Source organism: Hippoglossus hippoglossus, chromosome 8 (assembly GCF_009819705.1).
Source record: "Hippoglossus hippoglossus isolate fHipHip1 chromosome 8, fHipHip1.pri, whole genome shotgun sequence".
In the NCBI taxonomy this organism is placed as follows: domain Eukaryota; kingdom Metazoa; phylum Chordata; class Actinopteri; order Pleuronectiformes; family Pleuronectidae; genus Hippoglossus; species Hippoglossus hippoglossus.
In genome coordinates, this window is record NC_047158.1 from 14,847,120 (window position 1) to 14,869,412 (window position 22,293).

General features: G+C 38.2%; 3 protein-coding genes across 3 annotated transcripts in view; 2 read left to right on the plus strand and 1 right to left on the minus strand.

Annotated features, from left to right (window-relative positions):
- Positions 1-6,226, minus strand: part of brd4 (bromodomain containing 4) — a 29,316-nt gene extending 23,090 nt beyond the window's left edge. The window contains exon 1 of the mRNA XM_034593754.1: positions 6,082-6,226. The gene's annotated coding sequence lies outside the window, so the exon portion shown is untranslated. The remainder of the gene's footprint in view (positions 1-6,081) is intronic.
- Positions 6,227-7,844: 1,618 nt separating this feature from the next.
- LOC117766625 (protein PET100 homolog, mitochondrial) lies at positions 7,845-9,344 on the plus strand. The gene is made up of 4 exons (XM_034593841.1): positions 7,845-7,999; positions 8,170-8,256; positions 8,370-8,402; positions 9,004-9,344. Exons 1-4 carry the CDS (start codon positions 7,973-7,975, stop codon positions 9,091-9,093), a joined length of 237 nt encoding a protein of 78 aa, XP_034449732.1. The 5' UTR covers positions 7,845-7,972; the 3' UTR covers positions 9,094-9,344.
- Positions 9,345-11,750: 2,406 nt separating this feature from the next.
- stxbp2 (syntaxin binding protein 2) lies at positions 11,751-21,817 on the plus strand. Its single transcript, XM_034593811.1, has 19 exons — positions 11,751-11,857; positions 13,862-13,911; positions 13,999-14,080; positions 14,423-14,499; positions 14,583-14,658; positions 14,835-14,938; positions 15,344-15,492; positions 15,578-15,662; positions 16,411-16,541; positions 16,650-16,757; positions 17,286-17,343; positions 17,460-17,525; positions 17,675-17,755; positions 19,393-19,534; positions 19,684-19,790; positions 19,871-19,969; positions 20,056-20,141; positions 20,869-21,029; positions 21,143-21,817. Exons 1-19 carry the CDS (start codon positions 11,821-11,823, stop codon positions 21,220-21,222), a joined length of 1,779 nt encoding a protein of 592 aa, XP_034449702.1. The 5' UTR covers positions 11,751-11,820; the 3' UTR covers positions 21,223-21,817.
- Positions 21,818-22,293: the final 476 nt, after the last annotated feature.

The following is a 22,293-nucleotide window of genomic DNA, read 5'->3' on the forward strand; positions in this document are numbered from 1 at the left end:
GAAAGTCTGAGGGTGCTTCCATTAATCATCGGAGCAGCCAGAATCTACAGGGACCCAGGAGAGGAGAAAATAGAGAACAGGCAATTTGCCAACTTGACATGGTGTAGCATGCAGTTCTATATATTCAGTTTTGTGTGTGTGTGTGTGTGTGTGGGGGGGGGGGGGGGGGGGGGGGGGGGGGGGGGGGTTTGGACAACAAAAAGGGTGGTGAAAGAGGTACTTAGTTGAAATAACAACCAAAGCCCTTTTAGTTTTTTTAGCATTACCTGGATTCAACAAAGAATGCTTCTGTAGTTAGAAAATCTTGCCTTTTACCTAGAAAGAACTATTGTTAAAATTTTACATCACGATTATAGTAACCGAAACTATCAAGTATTATTGTGGTACTTTTAAAATGTGCTATAAATGTTCAAACATTACTGATACATAAACTATAGTAATTTCAGCAAGTTTTATATTGACATATATTATGTATAAACACTAAAAATAAATAATAAAAATCATAGTATTTTCATTATTTATCGAAGGGTGACAACTTGTTACGTTAAGTGCAGATGTGGACACGATGTCACAGTCAGGACAAAACATCAGTGGCAGTGGATGTTAGCATTCGCTAGCAATGGCCAGATATTACTAACAGTTCTCCTGCTGTTACAGCCCACACCTGCCTGCCGCTCCCTCCACCATGTTTTTACAACACAAAACAAATGCTGCACTTGCTGCGCCTGCATCTTGGAGACTTGCTGACTTTGGTTGATGCTGGACAGTATCAACCAAATCATTATGGTTATTAAAGATTATACGGTACATATAACTGTCAGAAATTTGACCACAGTATACATGAAAACCGGTAACTGTTTCATCCTTACTGGAAACCGTAAGAAGCATGTGTAGCACTTTGCCTTAACTACTGCAAATTAATGTATAGTTATGGATTGTCCTGTCGCAAGTCTGTCGTCTTACGCAGTGTCACCACTGACAAGCATCATGGTGAGTGTCAAGAAAAACACATGAAGAATGTAACACTGGAGAAATGGACAAAAGAAATTCTTTGTTAAAAAATGCAGTGTGTCAGGTTTGCAGGGACACACTTTCAGTGATGAAAAACACCAAACTTAAGCATCACTGCCATCAGAAACATGCAGCTTAACTGTATGAGTTGCAAGGAAATTGCCACTGAATTAAGTAATTGCTCTTGGGAGGACTTTAGGTGCCCAACAAGCAGCTTTCATTAAACTGCATTCTGACAGAGACAATGTCTTGCTGACTAAAAGCTGAGAAGTTGAAACCTCATTCAGGAGGAGAATTTGTGAAGGAGTACCTTGTTGCTGCTGGACGCAGACAATCTAAAATAGTGCATTGTGTGTAAACACTATGCATTTTCCTGCAAGAACAGAAGCCTCCTACGACATGTGAATATGCTGCTGAATGTGCACGAGAGGTTTCAGTAGATGAAAAGTAAACAAAAAGGACCTAAATATCTTTTTTAGCAGTTAATGTGGTACCAGCTGATGTGCCTGACATCCAAACTAAATCCATCTTCCCTCTACTCAAGTTCTATAACCTGTGTGAGCTGTATATCCAGAAGATTGTCAGATTCTGAGGAGACACACACTGAAGAATCTCTTTTTGGGACCGAGAGCAGCTCTTCTTGACACCGACTCTTGAAAAGACTCAAGACTGACCAAAGCCTAAAAAACCAGCTGATATTAGCATTATTCATCCCCACTACCTGAGATCAGATGAATCACCAAAGAGAAGCTGTTCCAGCCATCGCAGTAGGGAGGTCCGTGTGTGTAATTTAGTATGGCCATTAAGGATGTTATAAAGATTCAAATGGTACTTGATAGGACTATGGTTCTCCACCCCTGATCCAGAGGGAGCTTTCTTAAGTCTGAATAATTTATTCTTTTGAATTAGCTTAAACTTGAGACTTGTTTTCGACCTGAAAGCCTCGACCGATACTAGACTAAAACTCCAGGTTTCTGCTGCTTCTCTGATTTTTACCATTCATTTCTAAATTGTCTCTCTAGAGTCCACCAACTTATAAGGGCAGTACTGTACTTAACAAGGATGCACGATAGTGGTTTAGCTGAAATTTGCAGATATTCTCAAACTCATTTTGGCCAATTGCCATTTCCGATACCAAGATACACACACGTCTTTTTTAATTGATTGAAAAGAATGACACAAAGTCTCTCCTAGCATGAACATATTAATCTTTTTGTGAAACTACCTGTCACAAAAAAGACAAACATTCGAATATACCCTGACTGTATCCTTTTACAAATATTGACAGTAAATCATTAGTCTAATATATTCAATTTCTCTTTTCATCTATCAATTACTGTTTGCTGACAACACTACAGGTATGTGCGTGTTGCATAAGCGAGTGCAGGGAAATGAGCCTGGTGGCATTTTCAGGATTCCGACAAACCTGTCTTCCTAGGAAACTGTTGCATTAAGTAGGTATGAGTTTAACTACAAATTAACAGAAATACAGAAGCAGTTCCTTGAATATTTTTTACTTTGAGCTTTTTAGACGATTACAAGTTATTTTTCAAAATCAATAAGTCATCAATGATTTAACTATTGATTTTGCATTTATTATAAAAAATATGACACAAATAAAAGCTATGCCCCAATCACCTCTTTATGAAAGATGACAACAGCTGACATAATAATAATCAAGACAGTCACACTATCCCTTTGGATACTTTTAGCAGTTCAAAACATATTAAACAGTGTTGACGATTTTTTTAAAATAGCTTACATTAGTGTATGATTGAAGGCTTATGGTCTAACTGTGATGCAGATTTGGTTTCGGTGTGCTCTTCAAACATGACGTTCTCCCCCAAAATGGAGCCACACATGTTCAGCCGCTATCCTGTTTCGGTCTCTTGGGGGATCCTCTTTGTTGGCATCAAATTGCCACTCGTTTCATTCTACTTTAAGCAGAAGATTTCAAGCAATCATCTTTTTTTCCACTTCTAAGTTTCAGTCTTTGTATCAGGCATCAAGCATCTAGCATGGCAGCAACAGAATAATTCATCTCACACTGCGCCAGTCAGGCCATAACTGACAGCCTCCAATAGGGTAATAATCAGCAACATATGCAACGAGTGCCCTCTTCTGCTCAACAAAGCTTTGCATCATATAAAATGCCAAATTCCATCTGGTTGAGACATCTTGTTGAAGTCGATTGACTGGCATGAGCTCCTTCTGTACATCTTGTCAGTAATTGCATGCAAGTTGCAAGTGCTGGAAATGCCAAACTACTACTTCCCACAGCCACAGCATCCAGGTGCTGTGCTGAGACACCCTCGTGCACAGCCAATTGACTGGTGCTCACTGTAAACTTTAGGGGCCGTTGTTGATGAAGCTCCAGACCTGTAACTGCATGATTTCATAGATTGGATAATTGCATGACTAAGCAGGTTTAAGTGTATAGCTGTAATATGTTTTTTTCAAAGCTACTCAATGCTCATTCATAGACGCACCGGGTGATGACAACTATTGTGAATATTGACAGGGACAAAATGGCTTTTGCATATTGGATGTTGTAGTAGGTTACTCCTTCCAATGACAGCCTATTGCTTTTAAAATGTTAACAGCACCAACTCCTTTGTGTATAAACAACCACGAATACAACTGTCAATGTATGACAACATGTTATATGGTGTGAGAAAGTGTTTGCCGCAGGTTTCTGAGTTGTGTCTTATGAGTACAACTGGACTGTATCAACGTATCATGATTTATATCATCATTATATCATATAAATAAAATTAATATTTAATATTAATGGTCTTGAGGGTATAAATGGAGCAGAAAATTAGGGGAGGTCTACTTGCAGTTTTGATTTGATTTGTTGGACAGTCCTCTCAAGTCCTGTCTTCAAGTTTTAAAACTGCATCACTCTAGCATTCTGGTCTATACTCTCCTTTTGCTAATTTCCCCAACATCTTCAGCTTGCTGTTTTCATATAATTCATTATTATCACATTATCTTTGGTCTAGCATGCAGGAGTGTACTGCGACATGAAGATTGTGTGTACAGATTGTATGTCATCTACTACCGTTTGTAACTTTGATTTCCAGGTAAAAATTATGAAGAGTGGGAACCAGTGATGGACATTTCACTGGCTGATTTGAATTACATTAAATGTAAACTTAAAAAGGCATTACTATCAAATAATAAACAATAGTCTGTATTGACTATAACATCCCAATATGCTACTGTATGACAATGATGCTCTGCTTTAATGTGGATAGAGAGAAACCAGTATTTCCATGCACCACAAACGTTTTTGCAGTAGTAGCAGTGCGATGGTTGTAGTAAGTCTCATCATGACAGTGATTCGAGTGATAAATGAAGCGCATAAACCCATACACACTGTAATAGATTTTGATGGCTCGCTCATTTGTTACAAGACCACACTCTCCTTTTCTTTCAGAGGTCATTCACAACTAGGCCAAGGATGATGTTACCATGGCAACTAAAGCAGAGAGAACAGAACCCAAAAAAAAGGAATTTCAAAAATACGAAAAAGAAGCAACGGGGGGAAGAAAATATTTCTTTTAGCACAGGAAAATATAATGACCAAAATCACAGCGAGACAAAATCCACATCCAAAGCTTTCCATTACAGCCGGCTGCCAAACAAACAGCTGACTACTCACTGAAGTCCAGACGGCTACTTTGTCATATTGATTACTCTACTAAAATAGTTTTGATTAACAAGTTGCTATTCGCTTTGCGTGTACATTTTGTACTCGCCTCTGAGTCACAACAATGCGAGTGTGATAACGCAGAAAAGGTGTCGATAAAGCAGCACACATGCACATTTTCCCATCTGGCATAATTTTTAGACATTCCTGTATGTTGTGGGTAGTTGATAAGTTTCAAACTGGAAGAGAAAAAAAAATCACAACATGTTGTTGTTTGAGATATGCAGTTGTAGTTCAGTTGTGAAGATGTCTGATCTACGAAGTTATGGAGCAGTTCAGGTTTAACTAGGAACATTCATTTGAAGTAATAACATTAAAAGACATTGGTAAATGATTTAAAATGCTTCAGTCTTTGTGCACTTTTAATAAAGACTATTCAAACAGGCATGTGACTGCAGTCCTGCCAGTCTGTCTTTGGATAAAGGTCTATGTTGTTACACATGAGGCTTCCAAGCTGTTATAGACGGAGCCAAACGTTATTATGAAACACACCAGACATGTAAGACAGCAAGTTCTCAGCAGGGAGTGAGCTGTGTAACGGGCCTATGCATGAGTAATCTGTTTGAACACATCAGTCGGCTGAATGCCACTGCTTTGTGTCTGTAACACCCAGCCACGTTAGTCACACTCACACGACCCAAACACATCTGTCTGCCACAGGGATCATCAACCAGATGTGGTGAATACAACGATAAACTGCAAAGTAATGACTGCTGGCGAGCGACCATCGTCGAGGAGCCAAGATCCTGACGTTAGGCCACAGGGCATAGATTATTGCCTGGGTGTCGTAATGGACGTCCGTGCAGTGCACAGAGGAAGCAAAAGCGTACAAAGAAACGGGTATTTTAGTTTCAGAGATAGTGGAAGCGAGCTTTGGAACATGGACATTAGATTTATATCCTTGTTATCTGCTCCACTGGCTGCATTCTCAGAGAATAGCCCCAGTCTGAGTGTGCGCCATCATCGCCGTGACGGCTTCACCGTCTCCCACAACACAAGACAGTCGACGAGCAAACTAGCACTAGATGCCCAGCTCGGTGGTCGTAGCAGCATTTATGGGGCCACTTCCAGCGTAGTTGTGGCCGGCGGTGGGTGAGACAGACGAGGGATGTCAGACAGACACACAATGGAGGTGCGGTTATTGTGTCTTTGGACAGACAACTGCCAACTAGCTTTAGCTAGCAAGCTAGCTAGCCAGAACAGGCCGCCGTGCAAGTGAGCGGTCTCAGTGGGCGCCGGACATCAGTGTTATCTGAGCCCTTTACGCCACTGTGACCGTGTTTCTTGCCGTCTACTCGCTCGGTTCGGTGCAACAACATGGCTGGCAGAATAATGTTGGAAACAACGGCGTTTACCTGGGTTTATCAGGTTGCCAGGGCGCGCGGGATCTTTCTCTCCGAGGATCCTGAACACCTCTCGTTGTCGGTGACGTCACGCGTAGGTCTTTCGTCGGGGACGTGCAGAGCGCGTCACTGCAGCTTCAGAGGCAGCTCGGGAGAAATGAGCGGATCGGAATCGCTCTGTAAAGGATTTATGCTTCATGCTTCCCCCACACGTGTTTAGTTTTCAATGAGGTTGAGCAGGTTTCCTTCAAAAATCATTCACAAATATTACCCCGCTAATCACTATGTGTAGAAATGCAAAAGAGACGCAAACACAAACTGCTTCAGAGACAGTTTTTCATCTGCTCTCACAACAAAAAGCCCTGCAAAGACTTTTGCAGGCTTGTTATCGATTGCATTCTTAAAGCCTTTACTTTATTTTGGGGAAATGTGGTATTTGGTTTCATCAACATTTAAAAAAAGAAGATAAGCCTTTTTTTAAAATAAAAAATCAGATATTGGTGTTGGCAAAAATTTGTTTACACAAATGTAAATTTTGTAATAAAAAATCCTACTTTAGTGCTTTTTTTAAAGCTCAGCTAACAAAAAGGCTGTTAAAACATTTACTTTCTTTATGTTTCATAATATTTTTATTTAATGTATTGTACCCCCTGAGTTTTTCATTTTATTTACTGTTGTATATGTAGACTTCCTCCTGTATACTTATGTTCAATTGCTAATAAAGTAAGTTTACTTTTATAATATCTATACAGAAGATATTGTTGTCCCAAACAACAAACTTCACTTCTAATGTAGTCAAATCAGTTTACTATTAATATATCCTTACAGAAACAAAGACATAAAGCTACATCATATGTCCCAAAAGTAAACACTCGGTGTCCATTCCTAGATCAAATTTGTCCTGAAAAGCTGGTGACCATCCTTTTATATAAGTCAACCTGTCACCTCTCTCACCCTCCTGGCTGAGTGGGGGCCTCTGTCCAGATGTTTTTGATCTGGATCTTCATCCTCCAGATGTGTCTGTCCCTCCCTCTTGTGCTTGTTTCCTGCTACTAAACAAGTGAATGATGTGTATGTTTGTGTGGTCTGTCCTCTTTCCAGGTTTTCATGGTGGAGAGGAGGTTCGGTGGCTCAGGACCTGTCTGTTGGTGACACCTGGAAGTTGCTCCATGTCCTCGCAGATCTTCTAGTATTACAATCAATTACAACTACAACCAATTACAATTAGGACTGGGGCAATAAAACAATATCCATAGTTATCACAATATGATTCTCATCAATTGCAATATAACAATTTTTCTATATATATTGATATATTGCTATCAATTAATGATCAATCAGATTTTTTAAACGTTTTGTTTATTTATCAAGTGTCAATCTCTGACAATAAAAGCCCAACCTCCACTCAGGAGAAATAATCCGTCTTTTTATTGTGATACTTATCACTATCGACTGATACGAATTATTTTTATCTTGATATATTTTTGGCCCTAATTAAAAATATATATTTGTTGCTACACTGCTTCACAGGACATCTATAGCATATATCTATAGCAGTGGTTTGCGGCGCCCCCCAGTGGACAGTCTGCTCCAGCTTCGATCCAAAAGTAAGCCTCAGATCGTAAAATATCCAAACTGCAGTTTATTAACAGGTAAACATCTATTTATCTATTATTTTTCTATTTTACAGGTAAACATCGTAGGAACGAAATGTCACGTGTCTGACAATTTTTACGTCTGCTGCAAAGAAATATTTTTGACCACTCTGGCGCATGCGTCGTGGCTTTCAAGTGATTGGACGGGGTAGCAACCCGGAAGTAGTGTGTGCGTGCGTGAAGGTCTTCGGCGATGGTCGGTGTTTAGATAACACTTCCTTGTTGTGGGTCTGAAGCTGGTGCTAACAATGGGCGTTAAAATAGAGGTTTTCAGAGTAAGTAGCAAATATTTAAAAAAGCTAAGTCTGTGGGCTTTGATGTCGTAATTGTTTATATCAGCCTTGCTTCGGTGTTTTGATCCAGCTGGTCAGTATCATGAGGCGAACTGTGGCCATGATGTAATTGTGCTCTAATGTAGCTCACTGCTTGTTGTTGGTTTGAACAGATGATGTTGTATGTGTCCTTTCCTGTGACCATATTCTGGATCTCTAATCAAGCAGAATACTTTGAGGAATATGTCGTAAAGAGAAAGGTCAGTGATGCTGTTTTGTTTTTTTCATCTTACATACATCAGTCCACTCCTGGTTCGGGTAGTAACAGATTTCTCTTTGTCTTTTCTCTTATGGCATCTTGTGTGGTTTACAGAGGGAGCTCTTCCCCCCTAACGAGGCACTGCATGTAAGTATAATACACAGAGATCATATGTTTATTGCGTCCACACTGTCTGGTAAACGCAAGACCTACCTTTTTTAGTCTGGCTTCCGTATTTCCTTTTTAAATGAAGTTTAAATTATTTTCAGATCATATACCCTTTAATAAACTTTATTTTAGTTAGTTTAAATTAAAAAGGTCAATGCACTCTTTTATTTTATTCTTTTATCATCTTTTTTAAATGTATTTGTAGTTATTTCTACTATGTTCAATTTTCTTTTTTTTCTTTAGTTATATAGATTTTTGTGTGAACGACAGTTCCAGTTTTTACTGAGTGTTTTTTATTTTATTTCTTAGTGCTGTATTAAGCCCATGCTTTGTGTTTGTGTGTTTTTTCTTCTTCAAGCTTAAGGGCACAGACATGATACAGGGTTTATTTTTTCCATTTTTCATCAGGATTCATCCCCGAAACCACAAACCATTGTTTTATTGAGAATAATTTGACTGTCTCCATGTTACTTTGATTTCCCAAAATATACATTAGGTTCAGTGTTTGCATTGGAGTCTGTTTAAAGTGGATTTACTGATGTACTGATGTAATCATCATAGTGCTATATTTGTTTTTCAGAGGAAAGAGTTGGAAGACTTCAAAGAGCGAATGCGTGCTCGTAAGGAGAAGAACATATATAAAAATATTTCTGAGGAATCTCAGAACTGAGGATTATGTGTTGAAGAAATGCACGAGCTCTCAGCACTGATGCAGGATTATTCGGGACTGTTTTTTGGAGCAAAAGAAAACTGATTGGACTGGAGTAAGACCACATCTCATTGGAAGTCTGAGAAGTTTGCAGGATGATTTCCTGGGAGTAATTACACCTATGAAGCCCAATATTTCATGTTCAAGTGACTGAATTATTTGTGTTTAGTTGCTGTGATTTTGTTATATAATAAATAATTATTTGAATTATATATCTAGTTGGATTTTATATAATTACAATGATTTATTTTTGTGAGGTACAGTGCCTATAAAATGTATTTTATTGTGGAGTTTTACCACATTGTACTGCAGTGGATGGAATGCAACAAACTGAGCCACATGAACATACTGTAATACCAAAACATAAAATACATTTCTGTTAACTGATCTAAATCAAAAACAAACATAAATCAAAAAGTAGAGGGTTGGACAAGTATTCCGCTCCTTTAAATCAGCATTCAATAGAGGCACCTGTGTTACTGCCTGCATTAATTTTAGTAGCATTTGTGAAAATAAATCTTCCCACAAGTCACGGTTCACGTGCAGACTGCAGCAGGTTTTTGTCAGTGATGTATCTGTGTTTTGCTGCATTTATTGTAGCCTCTACCTTCTCAAGTCCTCTGGGTCCTTCTGCAGATATGCACTACCACCACCAGGCCTCCTGGTGGGGATAGAGCCTTTCTGGTGAGGGCGGTTTTTCTCAAATTGAACATGACCACATAGATCATATTTGTTCTCATCAGACAAGTGAACATGTTTCCCCTTTGTATCTTCTGGCAAACACTAACTGAGCTGTGCATAATATTTTTTTTAATCAACATATCTTTATTAGAAGTGCAGAGCTATTTGTTAAATTGCAGAGGCACTGAATGTTTCATTGGGATTTGTCAGGAGATGAGTGTATATTTTAAATAATCACTTGCGTTATATGTCATACCTTGACCAAACATGATTGTTCAACTTGGGATGTCCTAAGACATTGACAAAAATGACAGGGGGTTAATAATAATGATTATGTATATAAGTTGTGTTAACATGATCTTAATATGTGTGTTTTTTGCTGGTTTTCTTTCCCCTAACTGAAACAGTAATTTGCCCATGTCTCCTGTTGTGCGCCTCATCTTAAACGTCTGAATAAATATGTTAGCCTGTGGTCAGAGGTCTGATCCTCATTTGAACGAAAATGCATTGTGAATAACTAATACTAACTCCTCTCCCAAAACCTGCTGCTGAACCAGTTTCTGATTGGATGGTTGTTGAACTGGAAAACTCAAATGTGATAGTGTCTTTTATTTACCATCACATAAATAAAGACAATTTTCTAAAATATGGTTACTTGGATCTACCCTCACTCCATTTATTGCCATGTAATTGAGCTACTTTTCTCTTGACTGTACCTGAGTTTTTCACTAAGTAAGGAACACTAGAGATCATAACTCAATAACTTCAAAATACTCCATTGTCCTGGATATGCTTGAAAATATTAGTTAGTGGAATGATGCTGCTGTATCATTTTATGAAGCTACAATACTCAATTATCTGGCTACACACATCACAAAGATTGTGAGTTGACAGGAAAACAAATGCAACAGTTGTGAGGCAGTTTATTTTAAGAGGTAATACTTGTTCTCACATGCTTGAGAATAACAGTTGATAAATCATTTTGAATTGGACATGAGCTTCAATCAGACCAGAACAGATATTTTTGATCTCCAGAGTATGATACAGATATCTGAGAGGATGGTCATATATTAAGCCTTGGATGTGTCCTGGCAATAATCATGCATAACAATATGCCAAACTTCTCAGCCATCCTGATGAAGAGATGACATGGCTTTCCCAAGGCTCATCAAATGATACCCTCAAATTATTTGGCAATTAAAAGTGGGCAGTCAATTGTTTCACAGTCTTTGGCTGGAGACACTGCCAATACAGAGAGCGTGTATTTCTTTCTTGCAGCTGTTTCTTTTTCGCAGCTGCCTCTCATTTTAAAAGTCACATTCAAAATATTATGGTATGATAATATTTTTATGATGTGATGGGCTGATAAATACTAATCCTCCTGTGATATGCTGCTCAAAGCCAAATTATGATTTTGTATTTACTTGCGGGTGGATTTTTTGAATGGGCCATACTGGGCACAGGCCCAAGAGTCTAAGGGGCCAGAGCTTCTGCATGAAACAACATACAGATGTTCAAACTACACAAACAAGCAAAGAAACACAAGACAAGTACAACTCGACACAAAGTGAAAACATGGAGATGCAAAACAACAACAAAGGGACTACAGGGAGATGCAAATCAACAAGAGACAGAGAATGATTACAAACAGACACAAAATGCAATCAGATGCAAAGTGAACGATGACATGTTCATATATACACGATACATATTTATATGTTTAATGTTTATGGATATATTTAATTGAATGCTTTTTCTATCTATCTATCTATCTATCTATCTATCTATCTATCTACCTATCTATCTATCTATAATATAAAAGCCCAGGACAGGCTATTATTTAAGACTAAAATGATTTTGAATTAATATGCTGTTGTTATTTCTTTACAGCCACAGAGTGCAGATGAGATGTGCTCTCTTCCGACGTTAGGGGGCAGTGTTTCTCTGTGAATACCTGTGTGCGCTAACAGGCTCTGACAAGGAAGTGAGGACCTGCAGACTGTTAAGATGGCAGCGGGTGGACTGAAGGTGGTAGTTGGGGAAAGTAAGTGACATATTGGTTGTAATATTTATATTTTCAAGACACTGTTAGAATAAAGTCACACGAGAAAAATTACCGTGACGTGACATCGTAGCAGTTTCGTGAACGGAAGCTAAACTAACCAGTGAAACCATTGTTTGGGGACCTGGGTCCACCAGAGGGTTCTTCGTGTCGCGGTCCCAATTAAAACGCGAACATTGCCGAAGTAAATAATGGAATTGGGGGGGTTAGACGTGGTGTTGTTGCGTTACAAGTGTCGCTACCAGCGCCTTCAGAGGGAAAGGGGAGTCGTGTCGCTGTGACATTCGGCGGACGAGGAGGAAACAGGGAAGCAGTCGCGGTGGGGATGTTGTGACAGTCCCAACTTTGATGCTATGCTAACGCTAGCGAGCTAACCGAGGAGGAAGTTGAGTTACTGCGCCTGTGATGGAGCAGGAACATTTATGACGTCATCTAAACGTCAGCGTGACTGATACTTCGGAGTTAACTCAACTCACACGCGTATTGTAAAATATCAAAACAATACTAGTTCAATATTGGACATAAAGATAGTTATACATTGTGTATAACAACTCTCCATGAAGGCAAAACAAATATATAAGTTTCGGTTATGTAACATTTTAAGAATTGAAATTAGGCTGTTGTGTATTTATAATGTCAATACAACCTTTTCATTGTGTTAAGGGTTGGGAGATGTCTGCTGTTAGTTCCTGTGTTTGATAGGAGTGTAGTGTGAACACACCCAGACTCAGAGTTGTTGAAATCTTCAGGCATGTACTGGTAATACAAGTAACCCTGACCAACAACATCTTGCTGTTCTCGCCGCTCTATAATCTAATTCAATCTGTGAGTTTGTGAATACACACCTTCGTATCTTTTTAACTCTTTGTTGATTAGAGAACACATGTTTTTGTTGGGTTGGATGGAGATAATCTGGAGAAGGTGTTAGAATTGTGACATTCGGCCAAGTGTTGTCGAGCTTTATGTAATGTTGCTGTATGTAAAGCATGGGCGTGTTTGCTCTCCTTTGTCGTTGTGATGATAATGTCTGATGAAATCTGTCAGCTGTAGGAATAAATTCTAAGCATTGGTACAATAAAGTCAATTAAGGTCTAGTTCAGTATTTGTTTACAATCGATACACATATCAGGGCAATTCCTATCCAGTTTGACAAGTAATCCTTTTTTCCTGTTGTCTGGATTGAGACAGGTTAGACTATTATTGTCGACAGTTCAATGAATGCATGTTAGTACTAGTTCTGCCTTCCTATTTTAATCATCTGGACCCAGAAACAAATATATAGTGTTCATCTTCCAACACTAAACATCGTCTTTGTTAATGATTTCAATTGTAATTAAGAGAAGGTGAAGGGCATTAATGTTTTTTCTTCATTATAAACTTCTGAGTTAAACTTATTCCTTTAACCAGATGAATTACATGTCAACTAGTGAGAAAACTAATGTGCGACTAAAACAATGAGTCATATGTATTAGGAAGTGACTGCTGTGTTTATAGGTCAAACAAGGAAGTTGAGAGAAGACGTGTCACATCAGAGTAGTTCTTCATTTCCATGTATATTTGTATGCACTCCTTCCTTCTGTGCACTCAAGTGATAGGGGATTCAGGGTGTAGTTCAGGGTTTCTCTGAGGACAATATTTAGCTGAGGGAGAAATATGTTGGCCTGATCAATAGTCTCACTAAATATAATGGGTTTTGCATGTATGAAATATTGCCTCTGCTGTTCCCCCCCTAAAGGATTGATTTCAGGATGTTTTGGGGTAAGGTTATCCACCTGTACTCACTGCAGTTTTTCAGTTTGTCTCATCAGTTTGTTGGGGGAACAGCCATGCATCAAAAAAGTTCCAGATTCCTGATTTAGAGAGTTTTACACACAGATTGGAAATCATTAAATTAAGTCACCATTTGTTGTTTCTCACTTTTTGTGTGTCATTTGCAATATTTCCTTATCTTAGTGTTATCACATGAACCTTTTTTCTCTCCTACAGAAATCCTTAATGGGGTCATTAAGAGTGTGCGGAAGGATGGAGAATGGAAGGTAAAAGTTGCCCAATGATAAAAAAAAACAAAAAAACAAAAACAGATTTTAGACGTTATAATCCTTGTGTACATTGTGTTTCTTCAGGTTCTTATTGTGGACCACATGAGCATGCGTATTCTTTCATCTTGTTGCAAGATGTCTGATATTTTGGCTGAGGGGGTAACCAGTAAGTGTGCAGATAATTTATTTGTTGCATCCTACGGATCACTTGTATACACAAGAGAGGATACTTTTGCTTGCCTATACAGTACAGTACGAGCAGGGTTGTGAACGTTTATTTGAATGTGAAATATGTTGTGTTGCTCACAGTAAATGCTCATGCTCTTCCCTACATTACATCTCGATAGAAGTAAACTTTCCTATGCCCACAGCATAAATTCTCACTGATTGATTTGATGAAAATGAAAGAGATGCAGTCCATACCATTTACAGCATTCCCTACATGTGATATTGATATAAGTCAGAATTTTGAAATGTAAGCACAATTCCTGTCTTTTCTGATTTTCAGTTGTGGAAGACATCAACAAACGTAGGGAGCCCATCTCTAGTTTGGAGGCCATTTATTTGATTTCACCAGTGGAGAAGGTTAGCCTTTGCCTAGAATTCCCTCTATAATGTTACGTTTTCGTATTCTTTATCTTTAAAACAAATTCTTTTTTTAATTACAGTCTGTTCGTGCTCTCATTAACGACTTCAAAGATGCTGCATTTACATACAAAGCAGTGCACATCTTCTTCACTGACAGTAAGATCCTCTCTCTCTCTCTCTCTCTCTCTCTCTCTGTGTCTATGTACAGTATACGGTTTATGTTTATGTCATTAATTTAATATAGAAAATAATGATATAGGGTTTTGTTTAACAGTAAATTAAAATGTCCTTTGCAGAACATTGACAGTTTTTTAAAATATATTCTTCCACAGCTTGTCCAGATGGTCTCTTTGCTGAGATTGGGAAATCCAGAGTTTCCAAGGTGGTCAAGACTTTGAAAGAGATCAACGTGGCTTTTCTTCCGTATGAGTCTCAGGTGAGGAGTTATCTCTTTACACTGCACTTTTCTTATTCACCTTCATTGTAAGTGTTTCGGTTTCCAATGGCAGTTGAGAATAATATTCTCTTAACTCTAGCTATCTCACTATTTTTGTCAGTGTGAACTTTGGTGCTGGCCTTGCAGTTTATAAGAACCTTGTCACATATACTTTAGCCCACTGCTTCTGGAAATGAAGTTGATGAGAGTGTTAAAGGTGAAACACAACAGTAAAGCTGTGGTCTGTAAAACAATCACCTGAAAGATGCTGAGAAGAACTGTACAGTGGGGTGATAGGTCTCTGTGGACTTTATGAGCATTATGTGAATGTACTGTAAAAATATTGCATGGTGTAGCTTGGTTGTATATGGAAAAACTAAAGGTCAATTCCCCTCATACTTGCAGGTGTTCTCCCTGGATGACCCTTCGTCCTTGTACCAATTCTATAGTACGAAGCCTAATGAGCAAAAAGACAAAATGATGGAAAATCTGGCCGAGCAGATTGCGACCCTGTGTGACACACTTAAGGAGTACCCTGCAATCCGATATCGCAAGTATGGAAACCTTGCATATACTGGAGGTGGTTTACCACTGAATTTATTTGCTGATTCTGTTGTTGAATGTCTTTCTGTCTTTTAGAGGACCAGAGGAGACTGTTAGACTGGCTGAGGAGGTTCACCAGCGCCTCATTGCTCACAAAGCTGACAACCCAAGCATGGGAGAGGTGAGGAACGACAACATCCTTATCTGTTTTATTCTATTAATAGAATGCTTTCTTTATAAATGGTGGACTGAATTCTTAAGGCGTTTTCACACTTTGTTGTCTGAACTAGTGCAAATTTCTGTAAGAGAAACATTGCCATGGAATCTAACATGGAGCTACCACACTAGTACACAAGCTGCTACAGTTTGTGTGCTCCCTAGAAAACAAAGCAGACTAAAAAGATGTGAAAACACCCATACGCTTCTTTTTTTCTGTTTTCAAAATTTCTCAGAAAATGAAATTACACATTATTTGGGATTCTGCTCTTTACTTTCACAGGTTGTGGATTTTTCTGGTTTCTGGCTTGGATTTGCGGTTGATTATTTTTTTCACGCTTTGCTGGGTCTTTCCCTTTTCTTTCTTTTCTTCTTCCATGTCTTTCTTAGCTGACATGTCCTTGCTCCTGAGATGAGTCTTGACAGGCATGTATTACTGTTCTTTTTTTATGTCCCCACACATCTTAAGTGCATCAATCTGCAGCACTGTCTAAGCATTCTCTTTACTTTCACTGTACTTGAAACTGAACATTTCCTCAACTGCTGCCTCATACTGCAATCAGACAGTGACGTTGAATTATATAGACAAAAGCTTATACAACTTTCACTGCATGACAAATAAAGAAAAACGTTTCTCATCTATGATGCATCTGTGAGGCAAATCTGATCTTTCAGTTATACCTGATGATACTCCTTATGTTAAATGTATTCAGGGTGCAGATAAGGCACGATCACAGCTACTGATCGTGGATCGTGGGTTTGATCCTATCTCTCCTATTCTACATGAGCTAACCTTCCAGGCAATGGTCTACGACCTGCTAGATATCAAACAGGATATCTATACGTGAGTGAACATCTTATTACATATCAGATGCTGTTCTTTTTTTTTTCTCCTTTTCTCTGCATACTCGTTTGTGTTGAATGCATGTGTTTTTTTTTTTACTTCTTGAAGTTATCAGACAACCGGCATTGGGAATGCAAAAGAGAGGGAAGTGTTGTTGGATGAAGACGATGAGCTCTGGGTGCAGCTCAGACATATGCACATCGCAGATGTCACAAAGTAAGTCTGTCAAAATGACATATGTCTGGTTTTATTCTTAATAATAAAATATTTATAATAGTATTAAAAATACACATTTCCCCATGTGTGTTTTCTCCAAGAACGAAATTGTATCATGTGGTTAAAATTACTAATAAAAGTAGAGTGTATATTAAACGTTGTTAATAAATTAAATACTTGATTTAATTAAATAGAAATATAAAGTTCCATTGTAATGCATTGTAGCCATTTGTCAGATTGCAGTAAGAAAGTTGATTTAAAAAGAATGTTGCATGTTTATCTAAATATTTGGCATCCTAATTTAGATATGTGTACATTTATGTCATTACCCTAGCTTTTATTTGCATTTAACTAGCATTTGTATTAGGTTAAATCAAGGTTTTTTCAATTACTTTAAAGGAGTTTAATTTGTGTGTTAATATACCGGTTGGGTACATTTTGATTGTACAATGTACTTATAAAAAAAACATTATTGAATTATTATAATTGATTTAAATGACTTATCATTTTCCAAACCCACTGTTGCAGGAAAGTGACAGAGCTTCTGCGCACCTTCTGTGAGAGCAAGCGAATGTGCACCGATAATGTGAGTGCTCATGTGCAGTACTTATTTTGGTTCAATTATTCCAGATGCTCATAATATAACATGAAAACCGTGTTTGTGTGATTGTGCAGTTCTGATTGAATGCTTTTGCATTTCAGGCCAACATGAAGGATCTGTCACAGATGTTAAAGAAAATGCCTCAGTATCAGAAGGAGCTGGGCATGGTGAGTGGCATGAAGCATGATCGTTATTACAGTACATACGTTTTCTGTTGTAAAGGAAGGAACCGTCTTAACTGTTCATGATTACAACTAACAAATCCTCCTGATTGAGTTGAACAATTTTATTAAAATACAATCTTTTTCATTCACAGTACTCTACTCACTTGCACCTAGCTGAAGCTTGTATGAAGAAATTCCAGGCCTCTCTTGATAAGCTCTGCGAAGTGGAACAGGTCAGTCACTCTGAAATTAGTCATGTTTTGACTGTGTCATCAACATTTTGACTCTGGTCACGCTGGACACAATCAGTCTTGTCATTGTAGCAACAAACAACTCTGATAGTTAAAATAACATGTTTGTACTACTTCTAATTGTCTAGATGTCCTGTACATCTGTAATAGTAGGTATAAAATAGAACGTGGAAATGTTGTCTTGATCCCTGAAGAGAAAGGTGCACATACATGAGCACTAGGCTATTGAACATAATTTTTTCTGAATTTCTCAGCTCATACATTATTGGCCAAACAGCTTGTCAGTCTGTAGTGTGTAGTTTTTATACCGCAAGGGATCAACCTGAATGCCCCACTGTGTTAATCACTGACAGTAAGTATCTTGGAGAGAGTATCTGACATGGATTTACTCATCCAACTCCCACTGCCTACTAAGTGACCTTGATGTGATGTCTTTATTTATAGATTCTCTGGAGTACGTTCAAATGCCACTGGCACTGTCTGGTGTTTATCTTTTATGGAGAATCATAATCGTAATATTGCCTAAGAAGCTTGGGACCGGACATCAACAGCCATATATCCACAGAAATGTAGAAGAAGCTGTTGTGTCATTACCGAGTGTAAAGGCATTTAATAACTCGTACATGTTCTATACGGTAATGTAAAAATCCTTCCATCAACAAGAGCCTTCGGATAAAGCCATGGTTCAATATGGTGCCAATTCCTAGTGTGTCATATGTATGTGCCAGACATGCTTTGTCTCCTTGAGGGGATGTACTGTATTATGCTGTATTTAGTCTGGCATCAAATTAGTCACAAGCACAGAGGAAGCTGTGCATGGTTGTGGCATTATGAAATGCAAGTGTTAATGGGGCTCTTTTTTAGTGAATCACCTGACTGCACTAATGGATTGTCAGCATGTCTGAAAGCTGCCTCTTTAATCTAGTGGACATTTGTTGGCTCTAAGGCGGACAGTGTGATCCAAACAACAACAGATCACTCTCAGCTGTCATGTGTCTAAGTGTTCTACATTGTTTGGGCAACCCAATACAAATGTATGTGCAGCATTATAAACAAAGGGATGTGCGGTTTTTTATTTGTGCTTCTCTAGTCACTGTCCAGATTCAGTCACACACAAAAGGCTCCGATGCTGATTGGCCCTAACGAGGCTTAGTCCAAATTTGTTTTAAAGCTTAGCAAGACTTTTTAAGGAGGTCACAGTGCCCAGGATTGCATAAAAGGGAAATCCCCCAAAGCTAGATGTAAGTATAAAAGCCCAGGTTAAGGGGCCAATATTTTCCATTATTTTTGACATAGTTAAAGGATTACATAATGCAGGAAGTCTACAGTGCAATTTAGTGTAAAGTTTATTTAGGGACAAAATTGTAAATATTCAGGGATTATTGGAAAGATCAGTTTTCAGTGTTTGTACTGCCAGTATTAACCTTTTTAAGTAGTTTAGTGAAAGAGTTCTAGTGATGTTCTGTATTTTTTTCGGTTCATGAAAGTAGAAGTCAAATAAAATAGAGTGAAGTCGAGAGGCCAATAGTCCCGTGAGTGGACTGTCAGCTGACTTGATTTTTAGGTGTTATGTCAGATTCCAGCAGCAGTTAATAGTTAACCATGGTTGTCTTCCACAGGACCTGGCAATTGGAGCAAATGCAGAGGGGGAGCCACTGAAAGATGCCATGAAATGCATTGTTCCTGTGCTTCTCAACCAAGAAATTGAAGTTTACGACAAAATCCGCATCATACTGCTGTACATATTTCACAAGAAAAAAGGTGTGGCCCTTGACACAACTCTTTCTGTTTCAACTAATATAGAATTTTAAAACCTGCGTTTTTTTTGTGCACAGTACAATGTGTGTGTTTGCGGCTGCTTCATTAGACTGTTTTGCTCACACCTATTAAAAGTCTGGTTATCCATGTAGGCATTGGGGAGGAGAACCTGGTAAAGCTCATCCAGCATGCTAACATACAGGCCGACAGCAACATCATAACCAACCTGCAGAACCTGGGCTGTAACATAATAGCTGGGGTAAGTTTCTTGATTGCAATTTGGCTAAAGTCTCAATGTTGTTTACTCTACATTTTTACATGAGATATGTTGCTTGTCAGGGTCGCAATGCTGGGAACACACTGCCAGAGCGGAAGGAGCGCAAAGAGAGCACATACCAGCTCTCTAGATGGACACCCACCCTTAAAGATGTCATGGAGGTATAACAGCTAAAATACGGTGTTGGTGGCCCACCTGCCCCGTTTTGCTTTCAGCTTTTGAGAACATCTGTGTTTCTGTATTGCAGAATGCCATAGAAGACAAACTGGACAGAAAGCAATGGCCATTCATCTCTGATCCTGCTCCCATCAATACAACTCAGACTGCAGTCAGGTGGGTGAAATATAAGAACATTTTTATCACATATGAGCTGCAGATGGTTTATGACCATGAAGTTTCTGAGAGTTCAGGATATATATATAAAAAAAAAAATGGTTGAGATATTTAAAAGGAAGAATATGAGATCTGAGAAAAAAATCTAATGTTCAAATGAAACAGTTTGAAAAATACCAACAAAAATATAAACGGGACGCAGACAGATTAATGTCAAAGAAAGCTTTTATCCCTGTAACTTAGTTGGAGCTCCATCTCATATTTGACAAAGCAGGTTGGAGCTGAAAAGGTGAAATTAAGCCAGTTTTGCTTTAAATAGTCTTTAATCCCTCAGGGAATACCCACCATGATGATGGTGCTTATACCAACCACACTGATGGACCTGGATTCAGTCATAATCTGTATAATGCAGAATGTCTCCTTCCTTTCAGCAAAGTGCAGAATTAAAGCTGAGTGGTCATTAGTATTAACACTAGAATATAGTCTGGCTACAGCACATAGGACTGGACACACATTTGAAACCGGACATGGCCATAGGTTTTAAACAATGTATAGCAACAAGACAATATACTTATAAATAAAGCTCATCTCCAGACTGGAAAAAAAAGTTGTATTGCATAACATAGTAGTTGCTGTTATTGGATCTCTGTTAAGTACTGCTCACAAACAGGTCTTACTTTTAGTAATAATGACTATTTGCTAAATTATTTTTTTATTTCTTTTACAGCAGTGCACGTTTTGGACACTGGCACAAAAATAAGTCTCCAACAGAATATCGCACTGGACCTCGACTTATTGTTTTTGTGATTGGTGGGGCGTCCCACTCCGAGATGCGTTCTGCTTATGAAGTCACTCGTGCCACTGATGGGAAATGGGAAGTGTTGATCGGTAAGCAATCGCTGTTTAAAAGGCTGTGGTTCTCGTATCTGCCTCCTCCAGAAATTAAGCATTCAGTATTTCTTTTCTTTTTTCAAATGTATTCATCCCTCTCTTCTTAACAGGGTCCTCTCACATCCTGACTCCAACCAGCTTCCTCAATGACCTCAAGAGTCTGGACCAAGTTCCTAATCCCGATTGTTAGATAGCGAACAGGGAGGAGCACACTGGAACAAGGGTTTAGTCTCTTACTTCAGATTATCGGGTCATCTGACGAGAAATATGAAGAGAAATTTTAGATGTAGCCATGGAGGGAAACATTTGTGAATCATAATTTTATTTTAGCGCGTTATTTTTATCATTTATTTTGTCATGTGGGATCTGTACACTGCTGTGATTGACACTGTATTAAAATATTTAATAGAATTGCTAATATTTAGATTATTGTACTATTCTCATTCAAAATCGTATTTTTGTTACTGTGTTATATTTGATTTCCCTAATTTTGTACTCAAAATCTGCATAATTTCCACAAAACTGGATCATCTCACACCAAAAATCTTATTCAAGTTTATGTACATAGGTCAATGGATGTTTGCGTTGTTAATTTAGTGACATTAATTCTGTGAAATCTCTCCCCCTTCCTCTTGGAAATTGAATCTCAGCCAAAATGTCTCAACTGCTGTCGTATGATATCTTGCACATTCATAATATGCTTATATATTCCTGGGAGCAAGTGTGGTGGGTGTTTGTTTCTTTGTTGTTAAAAATGAGTTATTAAAGAAACATAAGATTGACTTTAATTTATGTCTCGTGTGTAGTGTTTCAGAGGACTTTAAATGGGCATAATAAATTGTGTAAAAAAGAATGTAACCACCATATTAATATCTCATTTGCTTGCCCCTTGATTGAATATATTCAAATGTATTTTATCCACAACTATATTCAGTTGATCTAACAAGTCTATTAATCTGATTATTTTATATAAATATATTCAATTTGACCCTCAGTAAAATGTAAACACTTTGATCAATATGTATTTTGATTGAAATATAAAATAATATGAATATATAAAATAATTACTACCATGATTCAATATAATTTTCACCTTTTTCTTTAATACATTTGTGTTTTTTTAGTTTCGGCTGAAATGAACCCACAGTGCAAATGTAAAAATATCCATCTCTGTATTTTCCTTCCTTCACCTTTTATTGAGAGCGAGGCAGACTCACAGAAACAAAGTTTAAATGAAGTGTTAGGCCATAACGCAGAGCAT

Bases quoted from the DNA above. Each gene is read 5' to 3' on its own strand.
- stxbp2 (XM_034593811.1), top strand. From the start codon at position 11,821: ATGGCAGCGGGTGGACTGAAGGTGGTAGTTGGGGAAA. The intron at 11,858-13,861 runs GTAAGTGACATA...TCTCTCCTACAG, and splicing joins GAAGGTGGTAGTTGGGGAAA to AAATCCTTAATGGGGTCATT. The intron at 14,500-14,582 runs GTTAGCCTTTGC...TTTTAATTACAG, and splicing joins TGATTTCACCAGTGGAGAAG to TCTGTTCGTGCTCTCATTAA.
- LOC117766625 (XM_034593841.1), top strand. From the start codon at position 7,973: ATGGGCGTTAAAATAGAGGTTTTCAGA. The intron at 8,257-8,369 runs GTCAGTGATGCT...TGTGGTTTACAG, and splicing joins AATATGTCGTAAAGAGAAAG to AGGGAGCTCTTCCCCCCTAA. The intron at 8,403-9,003 runs GTAAGTATAATA...TTTGTTTTTCAG, and splicing joins CCCCTAACGAGGCACTGCAT to AGGAAAGAGTTGGAAGACTT.